At 44.1% G+C, this 22651-nt stretch overlaps 1 protein-coding gene across 1 annotated transcript in view; it reads left to right on the top strand.

Annotated features, from left to right (window-relative positions):
• Positions 1–21715, top strand: part of LOC138295290 (zinc finger protein 420-like) — a 94077-nt gene extending 72362 nt beyond the window's left edge. The window contains exon 3 of the mRNA XM_069233495.1: positions 18700–21715. Within this exon, the coding sequence (XP_069089596.1) occupies positions 19163–20854 (1692 nt within the window). The 5' untranslated portion in view covers positions 18700–19162 and the 3' untranslated portion in view covers positions 20855–21715. The remainder of the gene's footprint in view (positions 1–18699) is intronic.
• Positions 21716–22651: the final 936 nt, after the last annotated feature.

A 22651-nucleotide genomic window follows, 5' to 3' on the forward strand; every position in this document is an offset into this window, starting at 1 on the left:
TTAGGTGAGGGGTCCCCTAGGGTGGCACAACATATGCTGCAGCCCTTAGGTACCTTCCCTGGTCACAGGGCCCTTGGTACCACTGGTACCTTTTACAAGGGACTTATATGTGTGCCAGGGTTGTGCCAATTGTGGAAACAGTGGTACATTTTAGGTGAAAGAACACTGGTGCTGGGGCCTGGTTAGCAGGGTCCGAGCACACTTCTCAGTCAAGTCAGCATCAGTATCAGGCAAAAAGTGGGGGGTAACTGCAACAGGGAGCCATTTTCCTACAAGGTCTACATGTCCCTTTTAGTTAGGGGATGGAACAGTGGCGATGGTCTTTACTTCCTCTCCTTGGGGTTCTAATTTTCCGTTTCCAGGAAGCATCCAAGTTACCTAGCTTTATTGTTGACAAGTTGTGTTTTCTTTGTATTAATGTTCAATTCACCATTTTAAGGGAAAGCAGTGCAGCTGTCAAATGTTCTAGGTGTTCATCCTACCCTTTGCAAAAATCTGAATGTAATCTAAATACGCCGAGGTGTGTTTATGATGTGGTTTTAAAACTCTATCCATAAGCTTTTAAAAAGCCAGAGGTTCCCCGTGCACACCAGTAGGAAGGACAGTAAATCGGAAACAGCCACATGGAGTGGCAACTGCTGCTTTCTCTTTGTCCTCTGGTCCTAAAGGAGTTTTCCGAAAGCCCTCTGTGAGGTCAGTAGCAGCCCCCTAGCGATTCTATGAGTTCTTTGCCGGGTAACAGATAATTATAAAATGTTGACACCTTATTAACTGCTCTGAAGTTAATACAAAGGTGACTTCTTCCATCTGGTTTAGGGACTAGAACAATTTGTAAACAGCAACTGTTGAAGGAACAACCTCAAGATATCTGGTTGTGCGATCAACGAGGATGAAGATGAATGTATGTCTTTTGAGCATGTAACCAAATGCCCTATCAGGTCCACACCCACTCTTTCAAAGAGAGTCCCAACCAGGGAAATTCCTGTAGAGGTGCTGGAGGACTTTAACTTCTCAGGATTTCTTCTTTGTCCAAAGGTAACTCTTGGTCCAGGACCAACATGGCCCTTATATTCAACCCACGCTCCTACGAGTCAGTCTTACCTTTTGACTTTGACCCGGAATTGCGCAATGAGGTAACTGTGGTTTGTGCTTTATTCTTTTTGGTGCTATTTTTTAATTCAAACTTAAAACATTCATATCTCTGGTACTACTTTATGACTGTTGGAGTGCAACATAAATACTTTACACATCACTCCAAGGTACGCCTGTCTGCTCTTGTGCCAAGCTGGCAGAGGGTTAAGCACAGGTTTACTTAGTGACTTTTGTGGTTCATCCTCACAAGGACTGTGAATATTATTTATGGTGGGTTCTCAGCCTCCTCAACTAATGGCTCCTATTTCTTGCAGTTTGTATATTCTAAGAATGATCTACGTAGTACACATGTTTGTTACTCACAAGGGATGGCATCGGAGTTAGAAATTCAAGGTGTTTGTACCGCTGTAACTAGTAACAACAGTGGTGGCCATCGGCTGGTTTTACCGCTACCAAGAAAGAGTGGTGGTGATTGACCTGATTCTTGTGTTCATGTCTTGAAACCGATCACTGCATTTACACCTGCACCCAGGTCCCCTTTGTCGAAGAACTGATAACCCTCTTCCCACCAACAGACCCAGGTTTTACCTGTAGGTGGACAACATATGATGATGCTTTCATGGACGTGTCTAGCACAAAGTTCTGCCAAGTATGTGTTCCAACTCCAACCCTCCCTTGCACCTCTTGGCCTCACTTGTAGTCTGGTTGTAACCAGAGCTCGTACACTGTTCATTCCTCAGTCCTCTGTTTAACAGGGATTTGTACTTCTTGCCCCATAACTAGTTCCAGGGGATGGACGGAGCACCTGTAGGCTTTGTCTTTAAACACTTAGGTGTTTGTGAAATAAAACAAATTGCAGGACGGTGGGAGCATGGTAGGGCTGACCACATAGATTTAAGCATGGCACAGAAGGCATATGCCAAAACTGCCAGCATGCTACGCGTTCTCATGTTTCCAGGCCTGGGCTTGTCTGTTGCAAGTAATTTTCCAATATTAGCCTGTTGTTTAATGAAAGCATCACAGACTACAATTCCCAAAATGCAGTGAAGTTCTGCCTAGATGCAGTGAATTGGAATCACTGGTGAATACCCCTTTCTATCCAACCACTATGCATATGTATTTCTGGATTCCCTCAAGTGACAGGCATACAGGGAGGTCGAGTGCCTACGTAGTGTAGTTGAAAGGTCTGACTGGCAGGATGCTTCATCACTCTAGCACTGACTCCCACTGCAGCTTAGGAATTCGGGAAAGGACTCAAGACCTGGTTCTTCAAATGAACAGAGCACCGCGAAGAAGCTAGCAACTCCAGCGCCTTGAGACCCTCTCGGGGATTCGCTGCACTCTATAAATCCTGATTGATTGATTGACTTACAATGTAATATCCTTATTTCTTTATTTTACATTTTATATCACAGAACTGTGAAATGAGCCTCACAGACATTTATTTTGTAGACTTGTTTAATGGGAGCAAAACCTTGAGGAGCATTGATTCTGTTCTGTATCCATTTCACTCTATAGATTTATTAATACATTCACAAACGCTTGAGGGAGACAGTACGACAGAGGTAAGCATTCTACATACCATATTGATCCTCACATTTTCGTAAACCTGGTGAACGTTGGACATTCCATATTTTTGAAATAACAAAATAATTCCCATATGCTTAACCTAGACCAGCTCACTCCTCTTTTACAGCTATTTTTCCAAAAATCCCCCCCCTGCTCCTGGTGTTTCTTCTGTTAGGAGGGTTCCTAAAAACTGCAGACCCAATCTTTCTGTTTCTGCTTCCAAACTTCTTAAACCTGGCTCAAGGCTGCGCCTGGTGGAGACCTACAATCTTTACTATGTCTACCTCATTCCCGCCAGACTCCACCGAGCTGGTCTCTTCAATCCATTTACAGACCCTCCCTGCCCCTTCAGCTCACTCTAACAGCTTTCTGCTTTCTCCCATTGTGATGCTTTTTCGTTTTTCTCTTCCTCCGTCTTTTCAAAAGCAAATGCTTGAGGCAGAAGACTAAGCGCCGGCCTTCAAAAATAAGTGCAGCAACGACCGGAAACAACAACCACAAATTAAGCACTGATCTTATCTCCTCAGTGCTTGCGAAAAGTGGTAGATTCAAGGCCTTCTTCAAACAATGCACTGTCACCTTACTGAAATCCGGTATATATTTTAAATTAATGCTGCACTCCCATAAATCATAATGAATGAATGGCTATAAACAGAGTTAAACCATTCATAATCTAATATAAATTTTACAAAACCTTAAATCTCAATTCTAAATCCAATTCAAATTACCCTAAAATTTGACTCCCAGACATCTTACGTTTTTATTACAACAAAAATCTTACTTTTGGTAAGAGACCAACTAAATTTTTTCCATTTTCTTGCCTCATGTGGCACAATTGTGTTTTTGCTCAGTTTTAACACAGTTTCACACACACTATTCCTTTCATGTATGCAGTTGCTTCAGAAGCTCAGTCTGAAAGCCCAATGTCTGAATGTAACAACCCTCGTAAGTGTTAAACCTAAACTTCGAGGGAATATGCTTTCGTCTGTTTTGGTGGCCCCAGGAAGTCTGCCACAAAAGCATTATAAAAGTGAGGCTGAATACACCCTTGTTTTACCCAATTTTTATCTTAAATGTAGTTGCCAAAGTCTTCCCCTTATTCACATATACCTTTGTCTAAGTTTTCTCATCCAAGGTCTCCAGAATTGTGATTAATTTGAAGGGAGCACCCATCTGAATCAGTTTTGAGCACAAAGTTCTCCAATCCACCTGGATGAATACAGCACGAAACTCCCAGAAGCAGACAGATGAATGGTCAACTCCTTTCTTACCACACTCCAGATGCAAAGAAGGGCTGTAGTAACCATGACATACCCAGCACCCAGCGTGTTCAATACTAAGACATAACCCCTCTTATTTTGTCAAGTAATGAACTGAATCCTTATGACCAAGGGTTCGATGGATCTGCATTTTTCAGAAGTGGATTCCAAGAGGGAGGTGGCTCTTTGGGTTGAGTTATACGTAAAATGACAGAGTGAACTATGTTATCCAAAAGTTAATTTTTTGTAATAAGACTAGATTTGATTTTAAAAACTCTGAATTACTTTTTGAAGGTTATAATAGATGTTTTATCTAGGATATTATGGGTCAAATCTGTTGGCGTCATTATTTGCATAGGATACTTCTCCTTAATGATCTATCGAAGATTCACTCCGAATCTCCTCACAGATGATACTCTGCTCTCTCATACCCTCATCTGTACCACAAAACCCACAACACCAACTGTCCAGCACATTCTATGCAGGGGTGTGGAATTCCTATAGCCCGATGCCCAGGACACATGGTTTGGGGTCAAGGACAACACGTTTTCAAGTTTATTTTGTCCTTGGGACAAGTAGGCCCACTCCCTGCAGCAAGGACCCTTTGGCTTCCAGTTTACAGTACATTATGGATCAGGGAAGGCATTGTCTGCAGTTAAGGTGATGTTTTTGTCCATATCTTATTGCTGTTCTCCAAGTTCTTTTTTACACTATTGTTAACAACGGTGAACCAGTAGGTGTTATTGTAACCTCAGGCTGAGACAGTACTAGAACTTGCTGAAGCCCATACCAAGGCTTCCGTACCTCCTCCTGGGATGATCTAATCTTCTGAAGTGTATATGGGTATAGTGTTGCCAATTCAATCAAGACAATTCCACTCTTTATGCTCTTAATTTAAACTCTAATATATTAACTTAATAATAGAAAGTATAAAATCTGTAGAATATGATGAGGTACCAACTCAAACATACTATTCCCATCTGCTTCACAGTCACGGGATTCCCAGAACCCAGCAGTACTTCCTTCAGCTTGGTCCCAAGAGCAGCAGTATTGTTAGTTCATCTTTTTTCTGCCATTCAAATTCAGGAGCGGGTGAAAACTCTGACCATATGAAGCTAATGTGGTCTTTCCATGGTCTGGTTTGGTCCATTTACATCGTGGGTGATAGGCCCCCCCCCCTCACAAGTAGGGTACCGTTTTTATTAGAAGACGTGTGGGGATACCATGACGATTGTCGATTCACACAGACTGTGGAAGTTTATCTCACAAAGATGTGATGAAAATGCATTATTTCAGCAGAAGTTTGAGGACTGTGGGGAATTCTAGGTAAGACAGCATAAAAGGATGCATGCAAGTCACAACCTACGCTCCCCTCGGTGTCTAGTTTTCCAGGTTTGATAGGTTTCCCATGTGGCGGCTGACCTAGATCCAAAATAGTGCGCTCACTCACCATGGAAAGTGAGGGGAAACTGGGATTCGCATGCCAGACACCTGTCAGCAAGAGCATATGTCAAAACTATGCCCTAAAGAAACCCAACCCAACCCAATTTCCTCTTGCTTACCATGGAGAAGTGGATGCTGTGGGCCCCATGGAGGCAACAACTGTTCTGGTGTTTAGGGGTAGGGTATAAATCTGAAGCCTGAGCAAGTCACTCCATCCCCTATTATTTTTCCTAAAAAAGGAAATATCTCTGGTGTCTAGTGTGCTTTCTGCCACCCGCTCTCCCACCTCCACATCCCCTATGTCGATCTCACAATCTGACTCTTCCTCGAGGGACAAAAAACACAGTAGAGCCATTTGGAGGTGGATGGGGCAGGGCAGGTCTTTAAAGGGATATATAATTCATATCCACAGATACTAACTCCATCCTTCTCATGAAACCAAACCCTACGTCTCTTGCCAGGTTTGAATACAAAGTTACATTTGCTGGAAATCTGCAATGTACAATGTGAGCGACGTGGCTTCTGAGCTTCCGCTATAGTAATAGCTTTGAAAGAAAGGAAAATGAGACAGAGGAAAACAACATTCACATTTGATTTATAATGAATATATTTGCAAACCTGTAGGTATGGTTACAGATGTTCCTCTAGATAATGGATGGATAATGAATACAATACAACGTAGTTTGAGGATGTTTTCTCAGCACCCACAGCCCTCTTTTTCCAGAAGGAAAGACTCAAGCTTACAAGAACTTGATCCAACCTGAGGAGTAGCAAACCGTAAAGATGTTGGCAATGTCTTTATTGTTGCATGAGCGCTTGATTATACGCAACAATAGGAACATTAATTGCAAACAGAGTTGGAATGATACCAAAGATAAAATCAAGCACCTTCATGCCACAAGGGTCGAAGACTTCCCCTAGCCATACCTAGATATAATTTGGGCTCAAACCAGGGGCACTTTGCATCTCATGCAATTTCTTTGCACTCTTTTTTATATTATCTGCTCGAGTGTGTCGAGGCAAGTGTCAAGAAGGTGAGCACAACATCCACTACCTACAGTGGCACAAACCTCCCCGCCCCCTTTGGCAACTAGAAAATAATCTAAGGCCATTCTGTTCTGAACAAAACTGTTGGCACACGCGCCTAGCTGCTCTGTCACCATCCCCAAGGCTACTGCAGGGGAAGTCACTATTTCTTCAAATTCCCAGTTTTGCTCCTTCTCCTGTCTAGGGTCATAGTCATACCCTACATGGGGGTCAGGGCCATGAGGAATCTAGAAATAGCAGAGACAGCTCTCCAACTGATAAAGCTGCATTTGCACGAACCGAATCAGCTTAAGCATTTCCTCTCGAGACATCATCTTGATGGTGTTGATTGGCTGCACACTATACTAAACTACTTTACACTATCTTTCCTGACAAATGCAAACCATTTCAGAGACTCTGAACATACTTTCCATTTTTTATGGGGTCCCCACCGATATCAGTAACCCCCTTTTCACTCAGGAGCCTAAAATCATGCATTACCTTAAATGCAGATTTTGAGTCGGTGTGTGCAGGAACGTTTTTTCTTTGGCTAGGATGCATGCACTTGTGAACATCACAACTTTGCAACCTGAACCGATTTAACCTAGGGCAGGTGCAGCTCTCAGCATCATCACATACAGTGCACACAGCACAACTGTCTTCATTCCTGAGACAAGAACCATCCACAAAATCAATTCACAACCTGAGAATGATCTATTGGTCAAATCTGTCTGTGGCTCAGTAACCTGTGTGATAGTTAAAATTCAATTGTGCGTCTCCCCATCTTCACTTTTGGGCACCAATGTAGCAGGGTCCATTGGGGGACAAAGGACCGAAGCAACATGAGAAGCAGATACCAGTAGAATTTCATAGCAAGCCAATTGGGCTGTGGACATAGGTTGCATTTTTGAAGTAAGGAGAAGTGCAACCAGGGAGCGGGGGCAAAGCAATAAATAGAGGGAGTTTAACATCTCTAGAAGCTTCAGCAAGGTTTGAAGCAGCTGCCACAGGATGCAAGGAAGGCCTGAGCCTGGCCACGACTGGGTCCAGTGCAGAGGAGTTGTAGGAAACGGCTCTTTTCTGCTCCACCTTTCACTGGTTTAGTGCAACAGAAGCTAAGAACAAATCATCAACAATCTGAATCAGTGTAAACCCATGTGGAGAAAGCCAGTGTGGACCAATCCTTCTTTTAGGCTTGGGAAAAGATTGAAGGAGTCCCTGTAAATCATTGTGGAAAGCAAGCTCAAGAAAGTTAGAAACCTCAGAATATGCAAGAGGAAAGGACCAGACTCTCATCGCCTATTGGGATGGAAAAGAAAGCAGAGCAAAGATGAACCAGAGTTAATCACTGTGTGCAGGCCATGATGCAGGAGAGAATGGGAGATGGGCCATCACAACAGGAAAGCTTGGGAAAACCACGTTAATAATCACCCAGAGATCAACTAAGAACCTGACAGGTTGGCATTACCCGCCTTTTGTATCCGGATAGTTGGGTTCTTACACCCACTGACAAAAGGGACTGGTGCACCTTGTTTAATCACATCCCCTACTACAGGACAGATACCACCCCCACCTACAGTTTTAAAGGGCATTTAGATATTCTGGGCAGTTTCTTCACTGGTTCAGTATTCATATTTACGGAGAACCCTACATCTTTAGCTCCTGTTGAGCAGAGAGTGGGTGGTACCTGTAAAGCCAATTGTACTTATACGGAGACATGACAACAGGTTTCGCTCCTTCAGTATGATTCAGACTCTCAAATAACAAAGTAAGTGCTTTGCTCTCTTGTTTCTGAGGCATATTTAGGAACCCTCCCCACTCCCTCTGGATTACAAAAGACTGTGCAGTGGAGCTTGAAGACTATGGGGGTGATTCTGACCGCGGCGGACGGTGGTCGCCGCCCGCCAAGCGGTTCCCGCCGAAAGACCGCTCCGCGGTCAAAAGACCGCGGCGGTCATTCTGGCTTTCCCACTGGGCTGGCGGGCGACCGCCGAAAGTCCGCCCGCCAGCCCAGCGGGAAACACCCTTCCCACGAGGAAGCCAGCTCAGAATGGAGCCGGCGGAGTGGGAAGGTGCGACGGGTGCAGTTGCACCCGTCGCAAATTTCAGTGTCTGCAAAGCAGACACTGAAATTCTTTGTGGGGCCCTCTTACGGGGGCCCCTGCAGTGCCCATGCCATTGGCATGGGCACTGCAGGGGCCCCCAGGGGCCCCACGACACCCCATACCGCCATCCTGTTCCTGGCGGGTGAACCGCCAGGAACAGGATGGCGGTATGGGCTGTCAGAATCCCCATGTGCCATGGCGGATTCCCATGGGCAGCGGAAAGTCGGCGGTACACCACCGGCTTTCCGCTTCTGGCCGCGGCTGTACCGCCGCGGTCAGAATGCCCGGCGGAGCACCGCCAGCCTGTTGTAATTACCGCCAGGGTCAGAATGACCCCCTATGTCACTACTCAGTGAGTTAGTCTGAGGTGGAGAAGAGCAAAAAGGAGGATTTATTTCTAATAGGTCCCACAGGGATGTACATGTGATTTGTGATATGACAGGCGATTCTTGTATTAAAAACACCAACGTCATCTATGTGAAAGCCCAACAGTGGCAGGAGTTCTTGAGGGCCAAGTGACTGGTGCCTGTGTCAAAGAAGCAGCTGATGTGTTTCTCATCATTATATGGTCTACATAAGGGCCCTTTTCATCTACGGCTACTGGGTTATTTATTTCCCAGTATGAACCTCTCGGCTGTCCTAAAACTGAACTTCAGTCCAGGTCAGTGGCACCCTGACTGGTCCCACAGCCCCGGCTAACTGGATATAATATTAGTCGTGCTTCCAGTAGCCACATTCGCACCTTCAGTGCCCCAGCTGCCCACATGTAAGACAAGAGTCTCCTAGCCCTGGGACTTCTCCCTGCCCCTTCCTCTTCTCTTCCAAAACTTCCAGTTCTTTGACCTTCCCAGCACCCTTCACCCCCTGGGTTCTCCCTGTCATACCCCTTTGACCACTTTCTGCCCATTCTGCAGTTTTAACAACATCCATTTTGATTCCATATAAAATGTATTTTCCTCCTGTGATACAACACAGCGATGCACAACAGTTATTAATTAGTCTGCCATCCAGTACATACAGTAATTGATTCTTAATGTTCTGCAACAATCCCTGTGCAAAGGCAGCCCCACAGCTCCCGAAGACATCTCAGGAGGCCCCTTGAGCCTGTCCATATAATCAGCCAGTGCCTCATCCTTATTCTGCTTACATTTCGGGATATTTGCGCAATCCTTATTCACTGGACATTTCTCCAGAATCTCATTCAGAAAGCATCCATTGCTGCATTCATTTCCCCATCACTCCTTGGGTCCACTCTCCACCATGGCACATTTTCCACCAGTCTCTCCCTCTCACTTCACTCAGCACTATCGAACACAACAACTGATTCACATCAGCCCTGTACACCTCAAATAATGCATCTGTTCTTGAAGTTGTGCCAGGTTCTCCATAATGCTGGTGAAATTGCTTGTTCACGCTCATTAGGTCTGAAGGTGTCCCTTCTACATCCTGACCCGGCATCTCCACTCCGCTGACCTCGCCCTTTCAACCATCCCACGCATCTGCAGAACTACAACAGGCGGTATATCATTCTTGCACCTCACCGCCAAAACGTGGAACACTCTTCCCACCCACCTGTGCCAGACCAAAGACCTCCTTACCTTCAGGAAACTTCTCAAGACCTGGGTGTTCGAGCAGTAGTAGCACCATTCCCTCCCCTTCTGCCCCTCCCCTCCTCAGCGCCTTGTGACCCTCATGGGTGAGTAGTGCACTTTACAAATTCCTGATTGATTGAATGCCCTTAGACCATTGTTAACACTAACCTGCTGACAGTGGCTCTGAAATTTTCAGATTTTCTAGGCGACAAAGGTTTCGAGAAATCTGAGTATCTTGCTGTGCTGCCCTACGCCAATTAGAAAGGGCAGGAATGCACCATTTCTACAAGGTACGGTGCATTCTTGTCCTTTCAGCCAGCGCCAGCGCACAAATTACAGCTGCGCGCCAACCCAGGCACCCAGGCACCATGATTCAAGGGTGTCTGTGTTGATGACATGATTGTTTTTGTTCAGGAAGGGACACTTTTAAGCACAAAAATAATCACAAGAGGCGTTTTCCTCATTCTACATGAAAAGGGTAAAAAACAAGGAGAAGTGTAAACATTTCTCCTTGTTACGCCTGCTCTGGGGAGATGTATGTTTTTGGCGCTGCCCCAGATTTTCACAATGTTGTAAATCTGGGGCAGTGTCAAAAACCATGAGTGTTGAGTGGGAGCACCCACAGTAACCCCCATGGCATGTCCCCCCAACGCAGAGTGAGGCAACGCACCAACTTGCACTGCGTTGCCTTACACCACATCTACAACGCCATGTAAAGCCACGCAGGGTGGCTTTACGTGGCCTTGTAGATATGGGTCTGCACTGTGCACCACAGAAGCATCAAAAAAGTGGTGCTCGGATGGTGCAGGGGGCTTTCAATTAAGCCTTTTAATTTCTTCTTACCATTCTTGTGACTAATGTTTGATCAATGTGTTAAACCAATAAGTTCTGCAAATGAAGCAGGATGCTGAGATTCTACCTGTACTTCCGTTCTTCTCCTCTTAAACCAAGATGAATCTAATCACTCGAGTTCCTTCAACACAGAATCCAGTTGACAAAAATGGGCCACTTCCGTTGTTCCTTACAGAATATCACATAAAACCTCTTCAGCAGAACACTCCTATCCAAGTCATTCAAACCTTTTCTTTAAAAGCTGACAGAAGACGTCAAAGGACTGCACTGAAATGTCAGAGTTGGCTACTAGCGGGCTGCCTGAGTTAAATTGGACCAGACAAGAAAGTAATTAAAGGACCCACTTTAGTTAGATCTTGCTTAACCGGCGCAGGGTGAAGAATAAAAGAAAGAGAAGCAGAAAATTATCTTATAACTTAAGTGGATTCACAGAAAAGAGCAGGGACTTTGATTGGACTACTTGGACACTTAGGGGCCCGTTATGACTCTGACGATCTATTGACCCATAGGGCCACAGTGGCGGTCTGACTGCTGCCAAAGCGGTGGTCGGACTGCTTTGGCGGGGGTCAGACCACCACATTATGACCTTAGCGGTTCGGCCACGGTCAGACCGCCAGCACAGCCAGTTTCCCTTCACTGGAGGAACTGGCAGTGCTGACAGTCGCATTACGCCAGGGCAGAGCTGCATGAAGCACCGCTCTGGGTATTACGAGGCCCCTCACCACCAGCTTTCAAATGGCGGTTGCACTGCCATGTATAAGCCGGCAGAGACGGGGTGCAGGGTGCCCCCTGGGGGCCCCTGCACTGCCCATGCACTTGGCATGGGCAGTGCTGGGGCCACCATTGACAGCCCCATTGTGCTTTTCACTGTCTCCCAAGCCAGGAACTGGCGTCAATGTTGTGGGCTATTTCCCACTGGGCCAGCAGGCGGAAACACAGTTTCCACCCGCTGACCCAGTGGGGAACTCCTAATGAGGCCCACGGGAAGGCAGGCGCACTGGCGGCAACCTGACCGCGGGAGTTTGACGGGTGCAAACTCAAAATGACCCCGTTAATCTAAACCATAACACTAAGAGATGTTTAGGGGAGAGATTCTCAAGGAGCTATTTTTGAACTTTGTGTACTTGGTCTGAAAGTGGATCCATAGTGCCATAGAACCTGCAGAACTGAAGATGTTGCAATCCATCATAGACTGAATGCTAGTTTGGTCGACTAGCTTTCAAGATTGCCTTAAGAAATGAGGACTCCCCCCAGAAACCTTGGTATTTTTAACAAAGTCATGTATGTTAGAGGTAAAACACATCACCTTTGGAAAGTCACAGCTAGGAGGCTTTTCACAAAGGTAGATTGAGATGTGGTAGAGGTAGACTGTGTGGATGTTGAATGATGATGTAGATTGTATTGGTGAGAATCAGCTATACAGTATAAGAAGTCCAGAGTCAGATGATCCATCAGGAAATTGATCCAACTGCTCAGAGGAAACCATAATAGCAAAATAGCAAAATGCTACAATGCAACAATTAAAAGAATAATTCAACAAAAAATATACAAACTTACTGCAAGAAATCAGAACAAAAATGTATAGCCATTTGGGTGTGGAATGCCGCGAATAGTCTGAACTAAATGTGTTGTGATGCATCCACCCTCTCTACTCTCTTTTACGTACTTGACACCGAAAGTGCCCTCAGAGGAAGAGCATCAGATGCATTTTGGATTGAGAATTTCAGCAGAGACCACCATCTTGGTATGGGCACTTTATGTGGTCAAGCTTCTCCTTCTTCCTGGAACTCATGGCATCCATGATCCCAAGAAGCAGCCTGAGTTTGACAGTCCATTTTCTATGTGGTACTCTGGAGGCAAGGAAACTCACCAACTCTGTGCCATACGCTAACTGCAAACAACCCTTCTGAGCTCCAACAAGTGCGGAGATGTTGGACAGAGCCAACAAACAGACAATACTGCTCTGATCATAGCACAGCTCACAATACTGCACTGAACAGAGCCGCATACAAGACTTTATCCACTTTGAATGCTGCATGAACTCATGTTCTAATCCTTTCCTTAATTCTGGACACAAAAGTAACAACTCTTCAGCTTGAAAAGTTGTTTATAGAAGAGAGTAAGTCTTCTATATGATTAGGTCTAGTGGGAGATTAACGTTTACAGTGGTAATTTATGCGTCAGAGAGCAAGAACAACTTATTAGTGTCCTAATGCAGTCTGGATCCTGAAAATAATCCTCCCTCGGTCTGTAGAGTTGAATGCAGGCATTTATATCCTCAATTATGTTGCTTCATTTGCAGGATAAGGATGTGGTCGCCAAATGTTTCTTACCCGGATGTTGTGCATGTAATCTTTATTAGTAACTTTTTTAAACCAACTAAAAAGATTTACTCAATAAAAACAAGCTGTTACTACATTTTTGTATTAAATAAAAAAAAACTTCTTACATTTTAATTACAGTTATTAAAGTGTCTTCAAGGTCTGTGTGATTTAGCACTCTCCACACCTGTAAGCCTATAAAGATCGTCCTTCTTTCACAACTGTGTTCGGGTCAATACCTCTAAAATCCATAGATGGTGAGAAAATACTCAAGTGAAGATCTTCTGTTTTTTATGTTCAGGAGAAATCATGCCAGCATCAGGGGAGGTGTCAAATCCACTGGCTTCAGCCAGTTCCTGAGCCCAGTCCGTTCTAAAGGGTCCAGTGGCCCCTCCATACTCTCATTGTATCCGTACCCATAGGAATAAGAGTCTGGATCCTACCTAGGAAGCAAAGTCCCTGTCGAAATCAGAATCAGCATAGCGCAATGCTGGTCCGGCTCCGTGTCAGCAATAAGTATGGGATCGCTGCAGATGGTGGACCTTGTCGGCATCAATGTTGGAACCGTCATCAGGGAAGGTTGCAGTGGCACAATTGATGATGGTTCGGATCCGGAAGCGGATCCTAGGGTGCCTTCCAGAGTCGAGGCTGAAGCTGCCAATTTGGAACCCGAGGGGGGCCCTGCTAACCCCGCGGGGCCTGAAGGTGCTCCAACAGGGTCAGACTGCCAGAAGATGAGGCACAAGGCCTTGTCAAATTCTTTGTCGGTGAGCCGGTGGCCTCTGCTTCCGGAAACTCGGGGAGGCGTGGAGCCGAGGTAGAAGAAGGCTCTGAGGATGGAGGCATAGAGCGTCAACGCTCCTTGTCCCGCATTGCGTCAGCTGACTGACAAGATAAAGTCGAAAAACATTTTGACTTCTTCTTACCCGAATGTCCTGAAGGTCTCAAGTGGGACGAGGATGAGTCATGAGGACTCCGCAAGCAGTCTAATGACCTTCCTCTCGAGCGGAAGTGACTTGGAGTGCCAGGCTGCCATGAGTTTTAGGGACCACTCCCTCAAAGCCTTCGGGTTCATGGCCTGGCACTCGGAGCACGACTTTGGGTCATGGTCACGCTCTAAACACCATAAGTACACGTGGTGTGGATCCATCATGGACATCATCTGATGACAGGAGTCCCACGGACCACTGCCTGTTCTGAAAAAATGAAAAGAAAACATTTCATTTTTTTTTCAAAATGCATTCCATTTTCCTTTAAGGAAAATGGCTACATTTAAAAAAAAAAATACTGCTTTATTCAAAAGCAGTCACAGACATGGTGATCTGCTGACCCCAGCAGGCCACCATCCCTGTGAGTGCCACCATTCACAATGGGGTCGCAAATTGCAACCTACCTCATGAATATTCATGAGGTAGGTCATTTGCGACCCCATTGCGAATCTCAAACAGTGCCATTGACACTGTTGTACATCAGGTTTTGCGACTCGCAAACTGCGTGTCGCTAAGTCTCGCAATTTGCGAGCCGCAAAACCTGATCTTTGTACATGTGGCCCTAAATGACTTAGGGGGTGATTCTCACCCTGGCGGGCGGCGGAGGCCGCCCGCCAGAGTTCCCCCCTCCAAAATACCGCTCCGCGGTCGAAAGACCGCTGAGGGTATTTTGGCTTTTGCACTGGGCTGGCGGGCGACCGCCAAAAGGCCGCCCGCCAGCCCAGTGCAAACCACCCTTCCCACGAGGACGCCGGCTCAGAATTGAGCCGGCGGAGTGGGAAGGTGCGACGGGTGCAGTGCCACCCGTCGCGTATTTCAGTGTCTGCAAAGCAGACACTGAAATACAAAGTGGGGCCCTCTTACGGGGGCCCCTGCAGTGCCCATGCCATTGGCATGGGCACTGCAGGGGCCCCCAGGGGCCCCACGACAACCCATACCGCCATCCTGTTCCTGGCGGGAGAACCGCCAGGAACAGGATGGCGGTATGGGCTGTCAGAATCCCCATGGCGGCGCAGCGAGCTGCGCCGCCATGGAGGATTCTAATGGGCAGCGGAAAACCGGCGGGAGACCGCCGGTTTTCCGCATCTGACCGCGGCCAAACCGCCGCGGTCAGAATGCCCTGCGGGGCACCACCAGCCTGTTGCCGGTGCTCCCGCCAACCCTGGCCCCGGCGGTCCATGACCGCCGGGGTCAGAATGACCCCCTTAATTGCAAATGAAGTGACTTGTGCATCATTGAGAGTTCTTATTCCATACTTCTCAAACATAGGACACAGTATAATTTTTCCCTTCACACACCGGTGGTGCTAAGCCCTGCTCCATATTGACAAGGAGGTGTAAAGCCACTTTTTTGTGGCGTTACACCTCCTTGTAAACATGGCCCCCTCTGACACACTTTTCTGCGTTAAAAGGGCGTGCAATTGGTGTTGCGGTAGGCGTTTCACCTCAACACTCATTGCTTTTGATGCTGCCTCAGATTTACGAGTTGTCGAGGTGGCGTTTGCATGGCAAAACGAGGAGGAATGCTTTTATTCCTCCTCATTTTTTGCTTGTCCATGAGTACTGCGTTCTGCAGCACACATAGAAGAAGCAAAATGTCATGGACAATTGTTTTCGTGCAGAAAGGGACACCTTCCTGCACATAAACAATCATTCAAAATTACGCATTCCTACTTATGTGTGTGCAGCACACATAGAAGTGCCAAACCGCCATTATAGATTGTTTATGTGCAGGAAGGGACACCTTCCTCAACATAAACAATCTATCCCCTTAACAGAGACACCCTTGCAGTATGGTACAAGGACGCTTGCGTTGGCGCAGGCAGCTTAATTCAGCGTCAGCGCAGGGCGAAATGCAGGGGTGCGCCATATTCCTCTAAATGCGGCGCACCTCTGCGTTTCTAAAGTGGTGCAGCACTGGTATTTTTGGCGCAGCATCGCGCTGCACCACATTAACATAAATCTGGGCCCTGGTGTCACCAAAAGGTGCTGGGAGGTCAGACATAAAAACACTAGAGAGCAGGGGGTCCTAAAACGCACCCTTAAAGGATATCACTGAACATAAAGTTTAGATAACAAAATCAGCAGGACATAAGCTGATAATAAAAAATAAAAATAGGCTTTATCACTGTCCCTCTCAAAGAATCTGGGTTATTTTAGAGAGAGGGAGACATTCCAAACCGACATGTGCACTTTACAGTGCTCGTCACGCCTACTTCCTATGGACCAGCCCCACCCCGCCCTAGATGTACGTGGGTCAGACACTGACAAATAAAATGAAAATACAATTATTTTATTATCATTTTATTAGTCACTGCCTGACTGAGCAGGAGGCTGTGCTCCTCCGCTATTACGGAGGAGCCACTCTCTCTAAACTACAGTCGACAGGTTCATACTACGGCAGCCAGTGTTTTGCTCTGTTTTTGGATGTCTTTCTGTTTTTCTCTTCTCTCCATCTTCAATGCTGACAGTCTGTGCAGCAATGCTCTCAGTTCACATTATCTCTGTTTGTCACAAGATATTTGAAGCAGCCAATTCACCTAATTATGTGTGTCTTGCATGGAGAGCAACCCTCCGATGCACACCTGAAGGGAACCCCATATTGCAGGAGTTATTGAATCTCATTCTGTCAGAAAAGGCAAGAGATAATATGGAGGCTCACAAAACGGGCATGGTACCAAGCACCTTTTCAGGAATTGAGGGATCACATCTAAGATTCCTCCTCCTCATTCAACTAAAGATGGTTATCCCGAAGTGTATGAATACATTGGATTGCTATGCCTATTTTCCTGTAATACCCAGGATCTTGTTTCAGTTTGATCTGCTGACAGGTTCCAGGGGAGAGGTATTCAGTGGCCACAAGGTGAAGGGCCATTAGGGTCTTCATAGACTCTGTTGCATTCTGTCTAGGACTGGTGCGTCCAGCAAAACGTTTCCCCATAGAAACAAACATCTCCCTTCTTCGGCATCCCTGACATTGGCACTGTGCACTGAGAAGTCAGATCCCCTCTGGCAAGTTTAGCTAGCAGTCTGTACCCTCTGGCAAGTTTAGCTAGCGGTCTGTACTCTATGCAAGTTTAGCTAGCAGTCTGTACTCTCTGGCAAGTTTAGCTAGCAGTCTGTACTCTCTGCAAGTTTAGCTAGCAGTCTGTACTCTCTGCAAGTTTAGCTAGCGGTCTGTACTCTCTGCAGGTTTAGCTAGCGGTCTGTACTCTCTGCAAGATTAGCTAGCAGTCTGTACTCTCTGGCAAGTTTAGCTTGCGGTCTGAACTCTCTGGCAAGTTTAGCTAGCGGTCTGTACTCCCTGCAAGTTTAACTAGCAGTCTGTACTCTCTGCAATTTTAGCTAGTGGTCTGTCTTGCTCAAGACTTCTGAACCATAGCAATCAAAATTCAGGTTGTAATACAAAAAAAAATCATAATTATAGATAAAGAAAACTTAATTTACAGCAAAATCAGAAAGCCGGAGTTTGTGAATATTTATCTGTGTATGGACATATGGGGCTTTTTCTAGTGCAAGCTTATATCTCCAGGTTTTTTCTATATGCGCATCATGTTAAAATCTCCATGTATGTATACCCCTTATCTGTGGTCATGTAGCTACTTATTTATATATTTTCCCCCCACTGCAATGAAGAAAAAAAACTAACCTCCTCAAATCCCATCAAATCACCTCTATATGATTCATGCTATTCCTCTTCTAAAATAGCCCACCCTCTACTCTCAGACTCCTCCCAAACCTCTTTTACTACTACGAACTCCCAAACAACCCTTTCTAAACTCTTCGCTTCTCTGTCCATCCTTTATGCTATTCATCCAGCTAAAAAACTTGCATGTCTACTACTCCCACCACTCCCAATACCAATCCATACTTCCCTTTACAAATCCACCACGGATCTACCTTTGGGTTTCGGAGTAGCGTGCTACTGCCGAAAAGCGCTGTAACGCCTCAGCAGAGGTAGTAAACACAGCATAAATACAATTACTATCACAATCAACAAGTAGAGGAGGAGTTTGGTTGATTGATATAAACCTCCTGATTACTTCATGCAGTGGAAAAGATGGGGTCAGAGTAGCCAATAATTCTGATTGTTTTGTTGCGAGACATAGTCCTTGGTACATTCCTTCAGTCTCTGTTTGATCCCCCCGCTGTTGCCTTTATTCTTTCAGTCTACAGAGTGTTGGGGTGGAGTGTTCCTTTTAGACAGTTTTGGTGTTGAATAAAGGCGCTGACTGACTCTCACTGTTGCTTATGATTGCTGGATTTTTGGTGTTGTTTGTTCTCCTAGTGATTTTAACTAATGAGGTTTGACTCTTCATTACCTTTTGATATCCTTTACTTCAGACATCCTTACTCTTTTTTTGAGCGTATCTCTTGTCTCCTTCGCATCAGTTTCATTCATGTGGAGTGTACTTTTACCTAATTCAAGATTCATTTTTTTCACTCCAACAGGTGAAACCTACACAGTAAGAAAGGAAAATGAATCAAACACGAAAAGGTTTCAATTACAGTCTAGTGTAAAAATAGCTTTTAAGACCCTGGCAGTAAATACAACTTTCAGTGACAGCAATAAAGTCCCAGGAAAGTATTTTCTGACAACAAAGAATCCAAACTACCCAGAGTCCAGGATGGTTGTTTTTGTCAGAAGAGCTTACAATAGATATGATGTCAGTTGACTCCGAGTCCTCCACTCCAGAATGGTGACAAAATATTCAAGGCTATACATAGAAGACCTCCCACAGTAATGAACTAAAGTGTTCCCTGAGAAAAGCATTATAAATGTTCAAAGCCCTGACATTTTAACTACCTGTCTTTTGGCCAACAGAAAGATGATATTGGAGAAATTATACGTGTACTGAATCCTAATAAGGATATGATGTAAAAGTGATAGCAGTTGTAATACAACCTCTACACAATGGAGAGACTTTATATCTGTTCAACATGGGACAAAACGTCCAATAAAACAATACTTCTAAAGAGGCATCAGGCAGGCCACAGAGGACAAAGGCCATATAAATGTTCTGAATATGCCAAGAGTTTTCTGCTAAAGAGACAACCAATGCAACATCAGAAAGTCCATAATAGGGAGAAACCATATCAATGTTCTGAAAATGATAAGGCATTTAGTGTAAAGGGGAACCTGATGCAAAATTGGAAAATCCACACAGAGGAGAAACCATATGAATGCACTGAATTTGACAAGGCATTTGCACGAAGAGACACGCTACTACAGCATCAGACACCCCGCACTGTGAAGAAACCATATGAAAGCACTGAATGTGACAAGACATTCATTCAAAAGCAAAGCCTAATGCAAAATGAAAGAGTTCACACTAGTGAGAAACAATACGCATGTACTGAATGTGAGAAGATGTTCATTACAAAGAAAGCCCTAAATCGACATCAAAAGTTTCACACCGGAGAGAAACCTTATGAATGCAGTGAATGTGACAAGGCATTTGTTACAAAGAGAGAGTTAATGGTGCATCAGCCAATCCATACAGGGGAGAAACCATATGAGTGCAGTGAATGTGACAGGGCATTTAGTAGAAAGGCACATTTAACGCAGCATCAGAAAATCCACACAGGGGACAAACCTTATGGATGTACTGAGTGTGACAAGGCATTTCGTACTAAGACACAGTTAATGCGCCATCAAAAAATCCACACAGGGGAGAAACCATATGGATGTACTGAGTGTGACAAGGCATTTGTTACAAAGAGAGAGTTAATGCATCATCAGCCAATCCATACAGGGGAGAAACCATATGAGTGCAGTGAATGTGACAGGGCATTTAGTAGAAAGGCACATTTAACGCAGCATCAGAAAATCCACACAGGGGACAAACCTTATGGATGTACTGAGTGTGACAAGGCATTTGTTACTAAGACACAGTTAATGCGCCATCAAAAAATCCACACAGGGGAGAAACCATATGAATGTACTGAATGTGACAAGAAGTTTGCAGAAAAAAACACACTAGTACGACATCAGAAAATCCACATTGAAGAAAAACCATATGAATACACTGAATTTGACAAGGCATTAATTAACAAGGGAAACCTATCACAACATCAGAGAGTTCACACCAGAGAGAAATCTTCTGGATGCAGTGAAGGTGACAAGGCATTCATTACAAGGGACAAGTCATTTATCACACAGGTACTAAGACCGCATAAATGTTCTGAATGTGACATGGCATTCAAGGCAAAATATGGGCTATTGGACCATGAGAAAATTCACACAGGGGAAAAACCATTCAATTGCATTGAGTGTGGAAAAGCTTGCTCAACATATAGACTCCTAATGCGACATCAGAAAATCCACACTGGGGAAAAACCATATAAGTGTACTGAATGTACAAAGACATTCACTAGAATTGACTCTCTAAAGGTACATCATGCAGTACACACAGGTCTAAAACCGCATAAATGTACTGAATGTCATAAGGCATTCAAGACAAAATGGGAACTTACATCACATCACAAAACCCACACAGGGATAAAACCATATGATTGTACTGAATGTACTAAGGTATTCAGTACAAAGGGGAACCTAAGACAGCATCAGAAAATGCATGCAAGAGAAAACGTTCTGGTATACTGAATGCGACAAAAACAATTTTTGCAAAGAGTGGTCTAATACACCACCAGAATGGCTACACTGGAGTCAAACTCTTTGAATGTACTGAATCTGAACAGGCATTCTCTACAAAGGTCTACAAAGGGGCATTTAATGCAGCATTAGAAAGTCATACTTAAGAATGAGATTCAAATCATTACATGTTTGTTAAAACAAAACTTATAGACACATCTTTAGAAGTAAGGGAATGAGATGAAAGGTTCCCCTACTCCTAAGTTTGTTTTGAGTATTTGTAGAAAATATTTATCAAATCTCAGACGGTTAAAAACTATTATACAGTATGAATAAAGGAAAATAAAATAAGATACTGGCTGCACAAGGCCCACAATCAAAATGTGCACAACTCAACCTATTTACTAGGATTGTTTATGGTAGTCGAATTAGTGGAAATACTTCTAGAAATGACAACTCAACATTTGTAAATAAATGAATCTTTACTTACTCTGTAACTAAAATCATAAAAATGCAATTACAGAAATATAAGTACAAAAGTTAATATAAAATGTAGATCAACCCTTACTTATGGTGTACATAAAATAGGTGACTGTATTGCCAGCCCTTTTTGTTTCTGTTCATGATGTCAATGCTGAGGTTCCAAAACAAGGAAAAAAGGTGAGAGCTGAATTTGGTCACTTTAACTTTGAAATATAGGAGATTGTGTTCATCCTCGAAATATGACCATAGCGAAATATATATTCAAACCTATCTATTGCTTCTAAAAAACTCAGGACTAAGAAAAATAGCAGGAAAATAAATCTACAACAGAGCAGTTATACTAGACCAATTTATTGCAGAAACACTAGTAACGAAAATGCTGTACCGATTAACAAAACCAAAATAAAAAAAGAGGATATCAAGCGTATTACCCAACACACATCTTCAGAACAGTGTATGTAAGTGGAGGCAGGACTGTGTGGAGAAATGAAATCACAATATGTAACACACTTGTATTTACACATTTTAGTCTTGTAACATAATGCAATAGTCAGAGAACTTGAAGTCCGTAGAAATCCACACATTAGAAGGAATTCAGACAACATTGTGTAAATAACCTGGCTCCACTGATACATAAACCAAGTAATTACATAAAAATAAATGATCCCTTAGGCTGACACCTAAAATCACAATGCAATTGTAAAAGGTTAGATACATATTACATAAACAGAATCGAAACACATAGAGAATGCTTTGCAAACTCAAAGCATATTAGAATTGAATAAGGACGCATAAATTCTTCAGGAATATTTAGGTAATTAAACACAGAACCATACCCTTTTGGAAAAAGACCTGATGTTCATAGTACATAATGACAAAGCAAAACATCTCTGGTGAAGCCAAAACCCTGAAATGGTGTCAACAACAAGGAAAGAACATAGAAGCTTATCTTTTACTCAAATCATCCATACAACCCCCTAATGTTATACCTTCTAAAGGAATAACTAATCCAGCCAAGACAAATGTTGTGCATATACATATAATGGGAGAACGAAAATTATAAACCAAAATGAAGACCAGAAAAGTTAAACCGTCTTGGTTGCCATTAGTCTGTTATTGACTGCCAATGTAACATACAAAAATGATTAATTTTACCTGGTTAAAGATAAACATGGATAAAACCGAAGTTTTGGTGGTGGGCAGTGACCTTTTAGGCTTGTCTACCATGATTTTTGTAATGACTGAACTTAGGGTTGTTTCTTTTTTGTCTTTATTTCACTTTTTTCTTGTTTTAGTGGACATAGTGTGTAATAGATGTCCAACACG

The sequence above is a fragment of the Pleurodeles waltl genome, chromosome 5 (assembly GCF_031143425.1).
Source record: "Pleurodeles waltl isolate 20211129_DDA chromosome 5, aPleWal1.hap1.20221129, whole genome shotgun sequence".
NCBI classification, from domain to species: Eukaryota; Metazoa; Chordata; class Amphibia; order Caudata; family Salamandridae; genus Pleurodeles; species Pleurodeles waltl.